Source organism: Cetorhinus maximus, chromosome 15 (assembly GCF_964194155.1).
Source record: "Cetorhinus maximus chromosome 15, sCetMax3.hap1.1, whole genome shotgun sequence".
Classification (NCBI taxonomy): Eukaryota; Metazoa; Chordata; class Chondrichthyes; order Lamniformes; family Cetorhinidae; genus Cetorhinus; species Cetorhinus maximus.
In genome coordinates, this window is record NC_135893.1 from 37,096,585 (window position 1) to 37,115,542 (window position 18,958).

General features: G+C 44.2%; 1 protein-coding gene across 1 annotated transcript in view; it reads left to right on the top strand.

Moving 5' to 3' along the window:
- Nucleotides 1-18,958, top strand: part of LOC144690601 (alkaline phosphatase-like) — a 120,126-nt gene that overhangs the window by 97,977 nt on the left and 3,191 nt on the right. The window contains exons 10-11 of the mRNA XM_078558237.1: nt 1,353-1,544; nt 18,678-18,797. Coding sequence (XP_078414363.1) covers nt 1,353-1,544; nt 18,678-18,797 — 312 coding nt within the window. The remainder of the gene's footprint in view (nt 1-1,352; nt 1,545-18,677; nt 18,798-18,958) is intronic.

Genomic DNA, 18,958 nt, shown 5'->3' on the forward strand with positions numbered 1-18,958 from the left:
GGATTGCCCTTTACAAGCCTGCTGGAAACGGCAGGGAAATTGGAGGCTGACCAAAGTCTGCTAATTATTTTCTCTTCTGTTCTACTGTCCTGGCTTGTCGTACAACATCCTATTGGCTTCATTGATTGTTGTCAGATATTGTTTGGATATACTTAGTGTTGAACTTGGAGGCCCTGATTAGCTCACTTGGCTAGCGTGAGGTTCAGACTAATGGCAGCAGCATAGGGGTTCCGGCTGAGTTAGACTTGCAGCCTCCCTCCTTGCCCTGCCCTGTACTAAAATCACAGCATAAGCTGGGGCTTGGTGACCCATGAATAACTGAGGATGCTACCTGGAGGAAAAAGCAGCATCAAGTCTATATAGATTCCGAGGTCTCTTTCAGCTCCATTGTTGGCTACTTCAGCACTGCTTATGGAACACATGTGTTGTCAATTTTCCTTCCTATTTCTAGGCCTTTACACTTGCCTATAGTACAATTCATCTGCCATAGCTCTGCCCACTTATACCTTTTGTCTAAATCATTCAATAATTTCTGAGTTTCTTCCTCTGATTCCACTGACCTATCTAAGTTTGGTATCATCTATAAATGTGACCACGTGGCACCGCGTTTCTGAATCATGGTCATCTATGTCAAAAAGGTAGCAACTGTGGTTCCATCAATGAACCCTGAGACTCCACACTCATTTGTTCTACTCAATTCTGACTTAAATATTTTAATATATGCTATTGTTTCCTATCCCACTGCTAGTTTCTTATCTCTTCTCAGGGTTTACCTTGCACTCTCAGAGCTTTGTGTTTGGTTAAGAGCCTCACGTGTGGAACTTTATCGAAAGCCTTTCATCAGTTGGGGTACACTGTGTCGTAAGGCTTCCCACAATCTACTTGGGTTGCCACTTACCCACAGTTAAGGTGGTCGGTCCAGCAGCAGCTTCAGCTCACATCTTTTATTAATTTAATAAGAGGTTTTCCCTGCATATAAAAACATGTCCCATCTCATATGACACAGTCACACGAGGGGACATGTTTAAATAAATTTTGACTCAATGAATTTAATATTTTCAGTAGCGATTCAATCTCCCTGAGGCAGCTCTGTGCCTCAAGGAAATTGAAGCGCTCTTTCGCGTAGGTGCATCCTATGCTGAGCAGCCCTTGATTGGCCCGCCCAAGTAAAATGGCGGTGCGGAGCCGATCACGGATGACGATCAGCTCCACGCCTGCCCCTGCCCACTCCTGCTGAGCCCGCCGCCTGAAAAATTCAGGCCAAAGTGTTGGCCCTCATTTTTTAAAAACGCCGAATCTTTTAAGTGTTTTTCCTATGCCCTGAGATAATGAATCAATGTTTCCTTCTAAAGGTGGCAGGATAGACCATGGACACCATGAAGGAAAAGCTAAGATAGCTTTGTATGAAGCTGTGGAGATGGACAAGGCCATCGGGAGGGCTGGCTCCTTAACCCGAGACACTGATACACTAACAGTCATCACAGCCGATCACTCTCACGTTTTTACATTTGGTGGTTATACTTTCCGAGGAAGCAATATATTTGGTGAGTCCAACAAGATTTTTATGGCACCTTTAATGTGATAAAAAAGAACCCCAAAACCTATCAAAAGAAGTCGATACTGAGCCACATAAAGCGGTATTAGGGCAGGTTAACAAAAGCTTTGTGAACAAAGTAAGTTTTAAGGAGCATCTTAAATGAAGAAAGAGCAGTGGAGAGGTGGAGATGTATAGGGAGGGAATTCCAGAGCTTGGGGACTTGACTGCTAATGTCATGGCTGTTAATGATGGAGCGATCAAAATCGAGGATGTGCGAGGTGTCAGATTTGGAGGAGTCCAGAGATTTCAGAGGGTTGTAGGTTGGGGGCGATAACAGAGATGGGAAGGGGTTAGAGCATGAAGGGATTTGAAGGATGACAATTTAAAAATCAATGCATTGCTTAACCATATCTCTGATTATTTTATTAATATGCTGTCTCAATTGCTAAATGCCAGGGTTATTGAGTATAATGGCTCTTTCCTGGTTTTAAATGTTTTTATGTCTTAGGTGGCTCCTGGGGATTTGGGAATAGGTTTTACCTTGTGCCTTAGTCCACTGTAAAAACCAATGCTTTATGAGAACGATTCCAGGGATGAGGGACTTCAGCTTGGAGAAACTGGGACAGTTCTCATCAGAGAAGAGATGATTGAGAGAGGATTTGAGAGAAGTGTTCAAAATCATGAGGGGCCTAGACAGAGTAGATAAAGAGAAACTGTTCCCACTGATGGAAGGGCCGAAAATCAAAGGACACTGATTTAAGGTGACTGGCAAAAGAACCAAAGACGACATGAAGAAAAACGTTTTAATGAGGAGGTAACAGAGAAGGTTGATAAGGGCAATGCTGTTGATGTGGTGTATATGGATTTTCAAAAAGCATTTTATACAGTGCCACACAACAGACTTGTGAGCAAAATTCAAGGTCATGGAATGAAAGGGAAAGTAGGCATTTGATAAGAAATTGGCTGAGTGACAGGAAACAGAGTAATGATAAATGGTTGTTTTTCAGATTGAAGGTGGGTTTGTAGTGGAGTTCCCCAGGGGTCAGTGTTGGGACCCTTGCTCTTCCTGATATATATTAATGACCTAGACTGTGGTTGCAGGGCATGATTTCAAAATTTGCAGATGATACGAAGATTGGAAATGTTGCCAACTGTGATGGGGATAGTCTAGAACTTCGAAAGGACATAGACATGTTGGTGGATTGGGCAGACAAGTGGCAGACGAAGTTCAATGCAGAGAAGTGTGAATTTGGCAGGAAAGATATAGAGAGACAGTATAAAATAAAAGGAGAGCCTCTAAAAGAGGTGCAGGAACAGAGGGACCTCGATTTATATGCACATAGGTTATTGAAGATGCAGGTCATGTTGAGAGAGCAGTTAATAAAGCATATAGCATCTTAGGCTTTATTAGTAGGAGCATTGAGCACAAGAGTAAGGAGGTCATGTTGAACTTGTACAAGACACTAGTTAGGCCTCATCTGCGTCCATTACTTGAGGAATGAAGTGAAGGCATTGGAGAGAGTACAGAGGAGATTCATAAGAATGATTCATGGGATGAAGAACTGTAGGCATGAGGATAGAGTGGAGAGGTTGGGAATGTTTTCCTTGGAGAAAAGAAGGCTGAGAGGAGACTTGATAGATGTATTCAAGATCTTGAGGGGTATGGACAGGGTAAATAGTGAGAAACTGTTCCCACTCAAGAGAACATCAAGAACTAGAGGGCACAGATTCAAAATAATTAGCAAAAGGAATAAATCTGAATTGAGGAAATTTTTTTTCACCCAGAGGGTGGTTGGAGTCTGGAACAGACATCCTGAAAGGGTGGTGGAGGCAGGTTCCATTGAGGTATTCAAAGGGAATTGGATTGCTACCTGAAAAGAGAGAATGTGCAAGGTTACGGGCATAAGGCAGGGGAGTGGGACTAGGTGGAATGCTCTTTCAGAGAGCCAGTGTAGACTCGATGGGCTGAATGGCCTCCTTCTGCACTGTACAGATACTGTGAAGGGTTACAATCTGGAATGCACTGCTGAGAGTGTGAGGGAGGGAAATTCAGTCCTGGTTTTTCCAAGGGGAATTGGATAAGCACCTGAAGGGAAAAAAATTACAGGGTGGAGGGGGAAGGGCAGCAGAGTGGGACGGGCTAAATTACTCTTGTAGAGAGCTAGCTGTGGCTTGACAGGCCGATGACCTTCTCCTGTGCTGCAACCTTTGAGTGATTCTACTTGGCGCGTTTCCATCTCGAGCTACTGTGACCTAAACCCAGCATGCTTTGCCTGTTTTGACTTGTGACTCAAAGACCTGAACTAAATCATTTAAGCCACACACACTGCTGCAAACCTTAATGATCAGTCTCAGGATAAAAATGTCATGGGATGCACAACCAGTAAATGTGAATCATTCCTAAAGCTTCTGAAAGATTTGTCAAATAACTTGTGATTTTCAATATCTGCAAATTAACTGGCTAACTGGCTGTGTTTTAAGGAGATGGTATCCTGAATTACAGCCCTGCAACTCAAACATGTCAACCAAAGAACTTCAATAACAGGGCAATGAATTATTGCTGGAACTACCTTTATACTGGGAATACAAAACATATCTGCTCTCAGTTTCTGGTGTGGCTGCAGTTATTTAACTTCACCTACTGTCAGAAGGAACTCTTTAATGTTAATTGAGTGAGCTTCCAGTGCTAACATGCCCTCAGAGATGACTTGCCTTTTCGAATGATGTGAATTTTGACCTCTCGCTTACATATGTAAAGGCCCCAGTGGTGGTGGAGGGATTGCCTGAGAAAATGGCCCGACGTAATTTTGGGTTGGATTTTTTTTTGATATCCTTTGGTGCTGGATGTTGTTCCCCCAAATTCACCTGTTTTAAGTCCGTCAAGTGGGGCTATGAGGTCCAATTTACACCCCGCTGATTTGGCATTGGATCCAGAATCCCTGCCTAGTGGTATGAGTTCTGTGACCTGTTGAAAGGTCAGCAACTGGAAATATTCTGATGTTCAGGATCTGTGGAATTTTGCTGTTGTTCTTTGGGATGGTGCCTGGTTTGAGGAAATGCAGAAGCAGGTTTTGGAGCAATTGCCACTTTGTTGTGCAACAGTTTTATCAGATTCACCCCCATTGCTCACTTGATCGGCAACCCATCCACCATCTTCACCATTCATTCCCTCCACCACCACTGATGCACAGTAGCGGCAGTGTGTACCATCTGCAAGATGCACTGCAGCAAATCACCAAGATTTCTTCAGCAGCACCTTCCAAACCCACAACCTCTACTACTGAGAAGGACAAGGGCAGCAGATAGATGGGAACAAACAGCCTGCAAGTTCCCCTCCAAGCCACTCATCATCCTGACTTGGAAATATATCGCCGTTCCTTCACTGTCGCTGGGTCAAAATCCTGGAACTCCCTCCCTAACAGCACTGTGGGTTTACCTACACCACATGGAATGCAGCGGTTCAAAAGGTCCGCACCTTCTCAAGGGCAATTAGGGATGGGCAATTAATGCTGGCCTAGCCAGCGATGCCAAGAATGAATAAAAAAAGACAGAAATGCCAACTCAGAGTGCAGGATGATGGCATCACCTCTTTAAACCACTCTGCAGATGACTTGTAATGAGACCCCATTGTGTATCGGTCTTTGCTGTGCGATAAATAATAATCTACTTCAATATTTTGTAACGAAGTACATTATATTGGGACACTTTCTATTACACATTTTCTCTTACTGCTAGCTCAGCCCAGCTTCTCACCCATTGATCGGAATTTGTTCATTGGATGTGGGTGTCACTGTCTAGGCCAGCATTTATTGCCCATCCCTAAGTGCCCTTGTTCAGAGGACATTTAAGAGCCAACCATATTGCTGTGAGCGTGGAGCCACATGTAGGCCAGACCAGGAAAAGACAGTAGATTTCGTTCCCTAAAGGACATTAGTGAACCAAATAGGTTTTTACAACAATCGACAATGGTTCCATGGGGGAAAGTTTGCCCCCTGTCCAGGCGGGCCAGTCGAGAGCGGGCACGGAGCTGATCGCTGCCCGCGATCGGCTCTGTGCCACCATTTTATGTTGGCCCGCTCAGTGTGATGCGCGCCCGGTAGCGCTCAGCGCTACCTCTGTGGGCGGGGGAGGGGGAAGAGGGAGAGTCGGAACCTGTGCTCTTTTGCACATGCGCGTGAAAGAGCGCAGAAATCTCCTTGAGGCACATGAACTGGGAGATGTTTATGAAATGTGAAAATTTTATTTATTAATTTAACAAACCCTTCATGAAACCTCATCATGCCCGTGGATGAGGTTTCGTGACAAAACGCGAAGGCCGCCTGGGCTCTTAAGGTTGGACGGGCAGCCCTGTTAATTATCTGAATTGGTTTTTAAATGGCCTTAACAGGCCTTTGACAGTTCGGCGGGCACCCAGCTGCCTCCGGTGCACACCCGCCGGATGAAAGATCGGAATGATGCGCGGCAACATCGGGACGCACGCCCAACATTTTACGCATCAGCCTGCAAGGGTGAGGAAGAGAAAACTCTGCCCATGGTCATCATTTGACTTTTAATTCCAGATTTTTATTGAATTCAAATTCTACCATCTACCATGGTGGGATTTGAACCCAGGTCTCCAGCGCATCACCCTGGGTATCTGGATTATTAGCCCAGTGACAATACCACTACGCCATCACCTGCAGAGTAATGTCAAACAACTGAATTTGTTGACTCTATTGGCAACAGTAATTTCTAGGCTCTTAGTGTTAAAAAGATACTTTTTGCTTAAGCTAATATTTCAGGAATTTGTGTCTATTATGTTTACGACAATTAAGTTTGGTTCTCTTGGTACTACCTTCACCTTTGAGTTAGAAGATCATAGGATCAAGGCCTATGCATAATCTAGGGGATCCTTGGCTGACACGTCAGTGTAGTACTGAGGGTGCGCTGTACTGTCTAAGATGCTCTTTTTTACCTATCTGCCTGCTAAGTGTTATGGACAGGAGGGGGGTTAATTTAAACAGCACTAATTTCTCCTCTCACCAATGTCCATAAACAGAAAGGTATTTTGATGTATTTCCCTCTTTAGAAGCAGCGGCGTATTTCCCAATGCCTCAATTTTGGCGTGATCCGATTTTCTATTAATAACCCCACAGCAAACTCAAGATAGGATGAACTCAAAGGGTTAGTTTATTTACACACACTCAAAATGCGAAAAGAGGGTTCACAATGCCCCCTTGCATTCAGATAGTAAAGAAAAGGATAGAGAAAAGAAAGATTTACAGTGCAGAGACCACAAAGAAAAGAAATATGGCTTTACATGGGTTCCAAAGTCCAGGATCAAAGTCCAGCGGGGTATTCCTTCATAGAGGTCGGAGGGTTGAAAACTGATGCTGGGTGATTCCCATTTCTGGTGGTGTTGACATCACTCGATGAGGTCGGCATGCAGAGATTAATCAGTCTTCTATAGGCATATAAAAAGTAAAATGTTGATAAAAGAGGGAGTAGGGCCAATTGGGACCAAAATGAGATTTACACATGGAGGCAGGGGGTATGGCTGAGGTACTAAATCAATACTTTGCATCTGTCTTAACCAAGGAAGAAGATCTACCCAGGCCACTGTGACAGAGGATGTAATTAATATACTAGAAGGGTTTAAAATTGATAAGGAGGTGATATTGAATAGGCTGTCTGTACTTAAAATTGATAAGGCACCAGGACTGGGTGAGATGCATCCAAGGGTACTGAGAGAAATGGCAGTAGAAATTGTGGAGGCACTGAACGTAATTTTTCAGTCTTCCTTTGGCTCCGGGGTGACCCCCGGAGACTGGAGAATTACAAACATTACACCCTTGTTCAAAAAAGGGTGTAAAGATAAGCCCAGCAACTACAAGTAAGTCAGTTTAAACTCAGTGGTGGGGAGACTTCTAGAAACAATAATTCCGGACAAAATTAATAGTCATATGGACAAATGTGGGTTAATTAAGGTAAGCCAGCATGGATTTGTTAAGGGAAAATCGTATTTCACTATCTTGCTGGAGTTTTTGAAAAGGTAACAGAGAGGGTTGATGAGGGCAGTGCTGTTGATGTGGTGTACACGGACTTCCAAAAGGCATTCTGTACGGTGCTGCACAACAGATTTGTGACCAAGTTTATAGCTCATGGAATAAAAGTGACAGTAGCAACATGGGTGCAAAATTGGCTGAGTGACAGGAAACAGAGCAGCGGTGAATGAATGCTTTTTGGGCTGGAGGAACATTTGTAGTGGAATTCCCCAGGGGTCAGTGTTGGGACCCTTGCTTTTCCTAATATATATATTGACTTAGATTTTGGTGTGCAGGCACAATTTCAAAATTTGTGAATGATACGAAACTTTGTGAACTGTGAGGAGGATAATATAGAACTTCAAAAGGACATGGACAAGTTGGTCTATGAAGATGAAATTCAATGCAGAGAAATGTTAAATGATTCATTTTATAGTAAGAACACGGAGAGACAATATAAAATAAAGGGTAGTGCTCTAAAGGGGCGCAGGAGCAGACAGACCCGGGTGTACATGGGATTAGTCATTGAAGGTGGCAGGACAGTTTGAGAAACTTGTATAAGACACTAGTTCGGCTTAAATTGGGGTGTTGCATCCAGTTCTGGGTGCCACACTTTAGGAAAGAAGTGAAGGCATTGGTGAGATTGTCGAAAGGATTCATGAGAATGGTTCCAGGGATGAGGAACTTCAGTTATGAAGATAGATTGGAGAAGTTAGGACTATTTTCCTTGGAGAAGAGAAGGCTGAGATGAGATTTAGAGGTATTCAAAATCATGAGGGGTCTGGACAGAGTAGATGGGGAGAAACTGTCTCACTTGTGAAAGGATCTAGAGCGAGAGGGCACAAATTTAAAGTAATTGGCAAAAGGAGCAATAGTGATACGAGAAAAGCTTTTTCAAGCAGTGAGTGGTTAGGGTTTGGAATGCACTGCCTGAGAGTGTGGTGGAGGCAGGTTCAACTGAAGCATTCAGAAGAGAATTAGACAGTTATTTGAAAAGAGAACATGCGCAGGGTTACGGGGAGAAGGTGGGAGAATAGAGCTAGGTAGCTGCTCATTCAGGGAGCCGGTTTTGAATTTCTAATGATGGACAGATGTCTCATGGGCCTGGGTCATGCTACATCAAGCATGGCCAGTCAGCTTTACCAATAATCTCAGCTACCAACTTCCCAAAGCCAGGTGAAAGGATGCCAAAAAAAAATACAGAAGTAGTATTCACAAGGAAAGATGGGAGTATCATGGCCTCCTTAAATGGAGCAAAACCAGTTAAAGTTAATAAAATTGCTACAAATGAAATGGAAGCCTTAACTGGACAGAGTAAAAGAGGCCACCATCAGTAATTACCATGGATTTATCATCAAGAGGCTAGGGAAGGGAGATGTGATTATAAGGGAGTCACTGGACATTAGGGATGTACCATTATATTGGAAACAGGCTCATGTGAGGCTTCATATTCAAGAAAGATTGAACAAACAGAAACCGGCAACTACAAACCTTTGAGTCTTCCTTAAACTCTGGAAGTAATGATTTGATATAGGGGTCTTGTGGTGCAGTGGGTAGTGCCCCTATCCCTGGGCCAGAAGCTCTGGGTTCAAGTCCCACTTCAGAATTTGATGGCTATGGAAGCTGTGTTTATAAAGTGGCCAAACAGGTTGATTATCAGCTTATGAGTTCTTCCAATACACCTGATGGCAGGTGGCAAGAGTGGGAGAGTTTCCTGGTTAGCTATACTGCAGAAGGCAATGCAAACCACTGCAGTACTTTGCCAAGCATAATCATGGACCAGTGCCCTCTTCAGGCATGGTACCTGAAAGAGGAGGAATGAGCTGATGAGCAGCAGCTTGTATTTATATAGTAAAAATAGTAAAACATCCCAGGATGTTTCAGAGGAACCTTATAAAGCAGAAAATACCATTCAGTAACCACAAAGCTCAGAAGGTTCCTGGAAAATAGAAATTGGATGAAAACAGCAGATACTTGTTAGAGGAGCTTTGTCAGGATGGGGGAACATACTGAGTGTGGTGCCCCAGGGATCAGTGTTGGATCTACACTGTATCTAAACTGCTATAGTAGCTACGATTTAGCAACTCAATGCATACTGGTTATTATACTAAGCTAGGTGGGCAGTGGAAAAAGAGAAGACAGAACAGGCTTTACAGGATAAATTAAATGACTAGACAGTATTGAACATAACAAGGACAAAGGACAGCATGTACATTTTCTGAATGGAATTGAAATAACTAAGGCTAAAGTTGAGAAAAATCTATGGGGCCCCACAGACTGTGCAGCCAATCAAGATAATCTAGGTTTTGGGTAATGATGTAAATGGGTGACACTGGATCTGTCACCCATTAACTGTCCTGGCAATGTTGAAAATGGGGAGGGATATATAACTGGCGGCCGATCAGATATCATCATTTACACTATTTCCCAAAGTTAGAGTTACTCCAATGTTCCCAACCAATGCTGAACAGCAAGCAATGAATCCTATAAAGGAGGATTTTCGGCTTGGCGAGCGGGGGTGGGGCTCGCTCGCCGAGGCGTAAAATGGCGCGGAGTGAAGTCAGGCATGCGTCCCGGCATCACAGTATGTCATTTAGATTTTCAGTTTGGCGGGTGCACAGCTGACTCGGCTGCACAACCACCGAACTGTCAACGACCTATTAAGGTCATTCAATTTTCAATTCAAATAATTAATGGAGCTGCCCGTCCAACCTTAAGGTTGGTGGGCAGGCGAAGAGCCCAGGCGGCCTTCACATTTTTCATGGAACTTCATCCATAGAACCATAGAAAAGTTACAGCACAGAAGGAGGCCATTCGGCCCATCTTGTCCATGCCAGCCCGAGGACACCCAGGTGCCCTTTCTAATCCCACTTTCCTGCACCCGGCCCATAGCCCTGCAGCTTACAGCACTTAAGGTGCAGATCCTGGTACTTTTTAAAAGAGTTTAGAGTTTCTGCCTCTACCGCCAACTTGGGCAGCGAATTCCAGACACCCACTACCCTCTGCGTAAAAAAGTTCTTCCTCATGTCCCCCCTACACCTTCTACCACTTATCTTGAATCTATGTCCCCTGGTTCTAGAATTCTGCACCAGGGGAAACAATTTTATCCTGTCCACTCTATCTATTCCCCTCATAATTTTGTACACCTCAATCAAGTCACCTCTCAGCCTTCTTTGTTCCAAGGAAAATAACCCCAACCTATCCAATCTCTCCTCGTAGCTACACTTTTCTAACTCTGGCAACATTCTTGTAAACCTCCTCTGCACTCTCTCCAGAGCTATTACGTCCTTCCTGTAATGTGGTGACCAGAACTGCACACAATATTCCAGTTGTGGCCTCACCAGTGTTTTATACAATTCCAACATTATGTCCTTACTTTTATATTCTATATCTCTGCCAATGAAGGAGAACATTCCATATGCCTTCTTTACAACCTTGTCTACTTGAACTGCTGCCTTCAGGGACCTGTGTACTTGTACGCCAAGATCTCTCACTTTATCTACCCCTATTCCCATTTATTATGTAATCCCTGTAACTGTTTGACACTTCTCTATGTTAAAATCCATCTGCCACTTTACCGCCCACTCCACCAACCCGTCTATATCGTTTTGGAGATTATGGCTATCCTTCACACTATCCACTACTCGGCCAATCTTTGTGTCATCTGCAAATTTCCCAATCATGCCCCCCACGTTCACATCCAAATCGTTAATACATAACACGAACAACAAGGGTCCCAACACCGAGCCCTGTGGAACACCATTTGAGACAACTTTCCATTCGCAAGGACATCCATCGACCATTACCCTTTGTTTCCTGTTACAAAGCCAACCTTTTATCCAGTTTGCCACATTACCCTGAATCCCATGGGCTTTTACTTTCCTGACCAATCTGCCATGTGGGATCTTGTCAAATGCCTTGCTAAAATCCATGTACACAACATCCACTGCACTACCTTCATCAACCCTTCTTGTCGCTTCCTCAAAAAATTCAATCAGATTTGTGAGACAAGACCTTCAAATCCATGCTGACCATCCCTGACCATTCCATGCCTTTCCACATGACAGTTAATCCTATCTCTCAGGATTGATTCTACTAATTTGCTCACCACCGATGTAAGACTAACTGGCCTATAATTGTTTGGCATTTCCTTTGATCCCTTTTTAAACAATGGAACTACGTTTGCATTTCTCCAGTCCTCTGGTACCTCCCCTGTATCTAGTGAAGATTGGAAAATCATCCTCAGAGCATCTGCTATCTCCTCCCTGACTTCCTTCAGCAGCCTCGGAAACAATCCATCTGGCCCTGGTGACTTATCAACTTTCAAGGAATTCAACCCTTCGAGTACTTCCTCTCTCTTTATGACTATCCCATCCAATATCTCGCAGTGTTCCTCCTGGACTACTATATCTACATCCTCCCTTTCCTCTGTAAACATGGAGACAAATTTTCATTCAAAACCCTTCCCATAGCCTCTGCATCTACACACAAGTTTCCATCTTCATCTCTGATAGGTCCCACTTTTTCCTTAAATAACCTTTTAGCATTAATGTATTGGTAAAACATCTTTGGGTTAGCTTTAGCTTTACTTGCTAATCTTTTTTCACGCCCTCTCTTTGATTTCCTTATTTCCTTTTTTACTTCGTCCCTGCACTTCCTATATTCATCTAGGCTATCTGCAGTGCTTAGTTCTTTGTGCCTATCGTACGCTTTCTTTTTCTGTTTGACCTTCCCCTGTATTCCTCTAGACAACCAGGGGGTCTAGATTTGGCAGTACCACTCTTATTTTTGTAAGGGACATGTCTACTTTGTACAATTAGGATCTCGCTCTTTAGTGCTCCCCACTGGTTTTCCACTGTTTTATCCTCCAGCAGTGCTGTCCAGTCCACCTCAGTCAAGTCCCTTCTCATTTCTGCATGGGCAGGATGAGGATTCATGAATGGTTTTAAATTTTCACAAAAAATTTCAATAAAATTAATGCACATGTCCCAGCTCATGTGACAGTTTCACATGAGGGGGCATGTCAAAAAAATTTCTGCCACTTTATTAAGCTTTTTACACTTTAAACTTACCTCCCTGAGGCACAGTGGTGCCTCGGGGAGATTTCTGCGCTCTTTCGCCCCCGCCCGCCCCCGCACAACCCCCCTGATGGGGAGAAACTTCTCCCCATACAGTGTGAACAACACAGTGCAACACAAGACCGAGGGAGTCACGATTAAACTGTACAATGTCCTGGCCAGACTGCACCTTGGACCAGTGACTCGTTTTGATCACGGTGACATAGGTTTGCATCCAAACATTGGGTTGAATTTTACTTGCCCCTGATGGCATGTTTCCCCAGGGGAGGTGGACAGGGGGAATGGTAGGAGGCTGGCGGGGGGCATGTAAAATAGGGCGGACACCCATCCCACCACCTTCCCGCCCACCCCTGAGCTCATCCCCATAATGCGGTGCCAGGTAGATGCTGAAATCAGCAGCTCGCCCACCATATTTAAATGAAAAATCAAGGGCCGATTAGGCTTGTTATCAAGCCAATTGACCCTGATATGATGTGGGCAGCATACTAATACATTTAGCGTGGGCAGCAGGATGGGAGTGCAAGCCTGATTTTTTTTCACTCGAATGCTTAAAGGGTGGAAAGGAAGGGAGGGAGGGTTGCTCTTCGGGGACTGTCCTTTGCTGATCGCAGGTTGGTTCCTCTTAGGCTGAATCCCTCATTCCTTCCGACCCATTCCCTCCCTTAAACCCACTCCCTGAATCCCCCTGGCCCCTCTCCCTAACTTAACCAAACCCTCCTAGCCAAGGATCCATGGGCCTCGGTCACAGGTATGTGAAGAGAAAAAGATTGGTGAAAACAAATGTAGGTCCCTTACAGTCAGAAACAGGGGAATTTATAATGGGGAACAAAGAAACGGCTGACCAATTAAATACATACTTTGGTTCTGTCTTCACAAAGGAGGACACAATTAACATACCAGAAATGTTGGGGAGCACAGGGTTTAGTGAGAGGGAGGAACTGAAAGAAATCAGTATTAGTAGGGAAATAGTGTCGGGGAAATTGATGGGATTGAAGGCCAGTATATTCCCAGGGCCTGATAATCTACACCCCAGAGTACTTAAGGAAGTGGCCCTAGAAATAATGGATGCATTGGTGGTCATCTTCCAAGATTTTATAGACTCTGGAACAGTTCCTACAGATTGGACGATAGCTAATGTAACCCCACTATTTAAAAAAGGAGGTAGAGAGAAAACAGGGAATTATAGACCAGTCAGCCTGACGTCGGTAGTGGGGAAAATTCTAGAGTCCATTATAAAAGATTTAATAGCTGAACACTTGGAAAACAGCGGCAGAATCGGACAGAGTCAGCATGGATTTATGAAAGGGATATCATGCTTGACAAATCAGCTGGAATTTTTCAAGGATGTAACTAGTAGAGTTGATGAGGGGGAGCCAGTGGATGTGGTTTATTTGGACTTTCAGAAGGCTTTCGACAAAGTCCCACACAAGAGATTGGCGTGTAAAATTAAAGCGCGTAGGATTGGGGGTAGTATATTGAGATGGATAGAAAACTGGTTGGCAGACAGGAAACAAAGAGTAGGAATAAACGGGTCTTTTTCCGAATGGCAGGCAGTGACTAGTGGGGTACCACAGGGATCGGTGCTGGGACCCCAGTTATTCACAATATATATTAATGATTTAGATGAGGGAATCAAATGTAATACCTCCAAATTTACAGATTACACAAAGCTGGGTGGGAGGGTGAGCTGTGAGGAGGATGCAGAGATGCTTCAGTGTGATTTGGACAAGCTGAGTGAGTGGGCAAATGCATGGCAGATGCAGTATAATATGGATAAATGTGAGGTTATCCATTTTGGTAGCAAAAACAGGAAGGCAGATTATTGTCTGAATGGCTATAAATTGAGAGAGGGGAATGTGCAATGAGACCTGGGTGTCCTTGTACACCAGTGGCTGAAGGTAAGCATGCAGGTGCAGCAGGCGGTAAAGAAGGCAAATGGTATATTGGCCTTCATAGCGAGAGGATTCGAGTACAGGAACAGGGATGTCTTGCTGCAATTGTACAGGGCCTTGGTGAGACCACATCTAGAATATTGTGTGCAGTCTTGGTCTACTTATCTGAGGAAGAATGTACTTGCTATAGAGGGAGTGCAGCGAAGGTTTACCCGACTGATTCCTGGGATGATGGGACTGACATATGAGGAGAGATTGAGTCAATTAGGATTGTATTCGCTGGAGTTCAGAAGAATGAGGGGGGATCTCATAGAAACCTATAAAATTCTAACAGGACTAGACAGGGTAGATGCAGGAAGGATGTTCCCAATGGTGGGGGATTCCAGAACCAGGGGTCACAGTCTGAGGATACGGGGTAGACCATTTAGGACTGAGATGAGGAGAAATTTCTTCAGCCAGAGAGTGGTGAGCCTGTGGAATTCGTTACCACAGAAAGTAGTTGAGACCAAAACATTGTATGTTTTCAAGAAGGAGTTAGATATAGCCCTTGGGGCGAAAGGGATCAAAGGATATGGGGAGAAAGTGGGAGCAGGCTATTGAATTGGATGATCAGCCATGATCATAATGAATGGTGGAGCAGGCTCGAAGGGCCGAATGGCCTGCTCCTGCTCCTAGTTTCTATGTTTCTATGCTTCTTCGCCTGCAGTCCCGGCAGTAGCCACTGACGGTTTCCTGGCACTGCCAGGACCTGTTGGAGGTGCTGGCCAATGCTCCAGAGAGTGGGACTTCCACCCCCTCTAGGGGGCAGAAGTCCCACTCAGCCCTTGTCAGTCCACCCTGCAGCACTTTGTGGCTGCGTGGCAGGCCAGAGTTATTTCCAGCATGCCTCCGCGCCCCCCACCACCCTCCCCAACCTGTTATTCAGCCCATTGTCTTCTCTGATTTCTACTGCTGCTTGAGGTAGGCACCAACTTTGCAGATGCAAAGCAGCAACAGATAGCCAAACAGATAAATGACCCTGTTGTTGAGGCATGGGACAAACCTACTCCTTATTCTGAGGGACCATAGGAACTCAGCTCCATCACACTTGTGTCAATCGATTATGAGCCCGGGAAATCCAGCCCAGAGTCTGACAAGGTTATACTAAGGCTTTATGATGCATCAGTCAAAGCACATTAGTAGCACTGAGCTCAGCATTACAGAAAAGACACAAGTGATCCCAAGCCAAGAGCTGGCATTTCATCCAGAGCCTATTTCAGACAGAGATTGTTAGATTTTTGAATGTTAAAAGAATCGATGGATATGGGGATAGTGCAGGAAAGGCATGATTGGGGTGGAAGATCTTATTGAATGACTGAGTAGGTTCAAGGGGCTGAGTAACCTACTCCTGCTCCTGTGGTATGGACCAGGTAATAGAAATAAAGGCGTCAGCCATGATTCAGCGGACAGCATTCTGGCTGCTGAGTCAGGGAGCTTGGGTTCAAATCCCACTCCAGAAACTTGAGCACAAAATCTATCTGGCCTACTGAGGGAGTGCTGCGCTATCGGAGGTGCGATCTCTTGGATGAGACAATAAACTCAGGCCCTGTCCGCTCTCTGTGGTGCTATTTCAAAGCAGGGCAGGAGAGTTCTCCCTTGTGTCCTGGCTGATATCTATCCCTTAACCTACATTGATAAAGACAGATTACCTGATCATTATCACACTGCTGTTTGTGGGAGCTTGCTATGTGCAAACTGGCTGCTGTGTTTTCTGCATTACAACAATGACTACACTTCGAACAAAAAAACAGTTCATTGGCTACCAAGCATTTTGGGACATTGTGAAAGGTGTTAAATGAATTTCCCGATTGTCTTCAATGGAAATAAAAGTTGGGAAAGACATAAAAGGCCTGCTATCACCTCTTTTGCACTATCGCACAGTCAGGATCCATCCCATGTATTCAGAAGGAAATTTTAAACTTCAGTTGATAGGTGTTTAGATTCAAAGGAAGGTGGAGCCCAAAATCGAGCTGTTCAAAATCATCCGGTTGCAAATTGGGAAAGTGAAAGTCGAGGGATGAGCTTCCACTAGTCAAATGACCTTTATAAAATGATTATTCTTACATTCATCTCCCTCAGTGGCTTTGACAGTCTATTAATCCAGGAGTGTGCTGTTTGGAAACCTCAAGGCTGACTCAGTGGAGAGTTTGGTTTGTGTGTGTGTCTTTCTGAAAAAGCACAAGCATTGACTAATCACCCAAACCAACCACAAAACAGACTGGTATAAAGAGCTGCAAATGCCAATCGGCAGTGTCCCTTTGGGAGAAATGTGTGAATAATCAGCAATCAATTAGAAAGGAGCAGAGAGGCTGCAGAAAACCCACCCTCTTAGTGACTGAACAACTCATCATCAACCAATTCACAGTCCAGCAGTGTTTGCAAAATGGCTGAAGTTTGTCTAAAATAAACTTGCTTTTGCTTCTTTACCGAACCACACATCCAATAAGTTAGCGAATAATTATAGGCAACTGATGCCCTTGGACAATAGTCAGTTCCATAAGGATCTGGAGGCCATGAGCTGACTGTAGATATGCTATTTCTGAGGGACATCACTTGTGTAGATTGAGGGTTAAGTTTTTTGGGATGTGGCCATTGTTGCCAATGTTGACATTTATTGCCCATTAATAGTTGCTCTGAGAAGCTGCTGGTGGGAATTCTTTTGAACCCCTGAACTCCATGATGATTTGATACAACTTGGGTCCAAACTAGTAAACGCCAAAGTTAGGACTGATCTCGGGAAGTTCTTTACGCCAAGGTGGATTCGCAGTTGGAATGGACTGTGTTGGAATGGAGTAATGCAATAATCTAGGAAACAGTCAGGTGCCGTGATGGATGCACTAGAGGGTCTTTGTCAATGGATGAACTAAGTTGCACCAAATGGCCTTCCTCGTCTGTATCTACTTTATGCTCTGGTCGTCCATCGCAAATGGGCTGTGAGCAGTTGGGCTGATAATGTGTCTTGTAGGCAGGGTTGCCAAGCATCCAGGATTGTCTTGGGGTTTCCAGTTGTTACATATTGTTATATTATCTTTAAAGAGCTAGGAACTATTTAGCTAGGAACTAATTGTTATGTGTAAGAGTTCTAGGGGGCCACGTTTCACAGCTGCACTAGAAACTCATGTGAAATGGAACAGAAACAGATCAATCCAGTCCTTCTTTGTACCAGACAGCAGTGCAAAATTAAACATAGAGTTCCTGATCTTTCCAAGCTTAAAGTGTGATTATTAACAACATCTGGGAACCAAAAGACAACAAGAAAACATAGCACCAGGATTTGAAGTTTAATGTCCAAGATGCTGCTGCGAAGAATCCAAGAGAAAGATCTTAGGGGCGATTAAAACAATGCTTTTTAAATTTTCCCTGAACATTTTTGTTAGTTAGTTATAAAAATATTAGAGTTGGATAAAAAGGACCATTTGACTGAACGAGAGGTCAGAGGATTAAATACTAACATTCGAGTATAGGAATTAGAAGCAGGAGTATACCATTCAGCCCCTTGAGCCTGCTCTACTATTCAATAAGATCATGACTGATCTGATTGTGGCCTCAACGCACTCTCCTACCTACCCCCTTAATCTTTTGATTACCTTTTTAGTCAAAAATCTATCTACATCTGCCTTAAAAATATTCAATGACTCTGTCTCCAAAGACTCTCAATCTCCAGGAGAACGCCCACCTAGAGTTATGAAACCTTACTGCATGTTTTGTAGTACTGTGGGGTCTATAGCACTGATAATGTGACCTGTGAGGCCTGATTTTCTGGTAATGTGACTTGTGGGCCCTGTATTTCTGATAGTGTGACCTGTGGGGCCTGTCTTGCTGGTGACCAGTGGGGCCTGTCTGGCTGGTTACCTGTGGGGCCTGTATTTCTGATAGTGTGACCTGTGTGGCCTGTCTTGCTGGTGACCAGTGGGGCCTGTCTGGCTGGTTACCTGTGGGGCCTGTATTACTGGTGACCTGGGGGGGCCTGTATTGCTGATCCTATGATCTGTATTGTTTAAAAAAAAAAATGACTGTGGGACCTGTTTGTCCTCTTAACATCGAGGAACCTGGTGTGGAATGCATTCCCAAGACTGCCAGCTGCTTAAATATGTACTTTCTTTTTCAGGTCTTGCTCCATATTTAAGCGATGTGGACAGTAGACCATTTACTTCAATTCTGTATGGAAATGGACCTGGGTACACACTGCAAAATGGAGAAAGGCCAAATGTTTCAAACAATGAGATCTGTAAGTTTTTGAAATTATTCTTAAAATTACTTGGAAAGACCTGGTGTGAGGTGGGATTGACCTGGAGAAAATGGGAGCTAATACCTCGTTTCATATCTTCTTGCAGTGTAACACTTACAGTCTGAGTATGCTCAGCGTGGTGCTAGCAGTCCAGTCCCCAA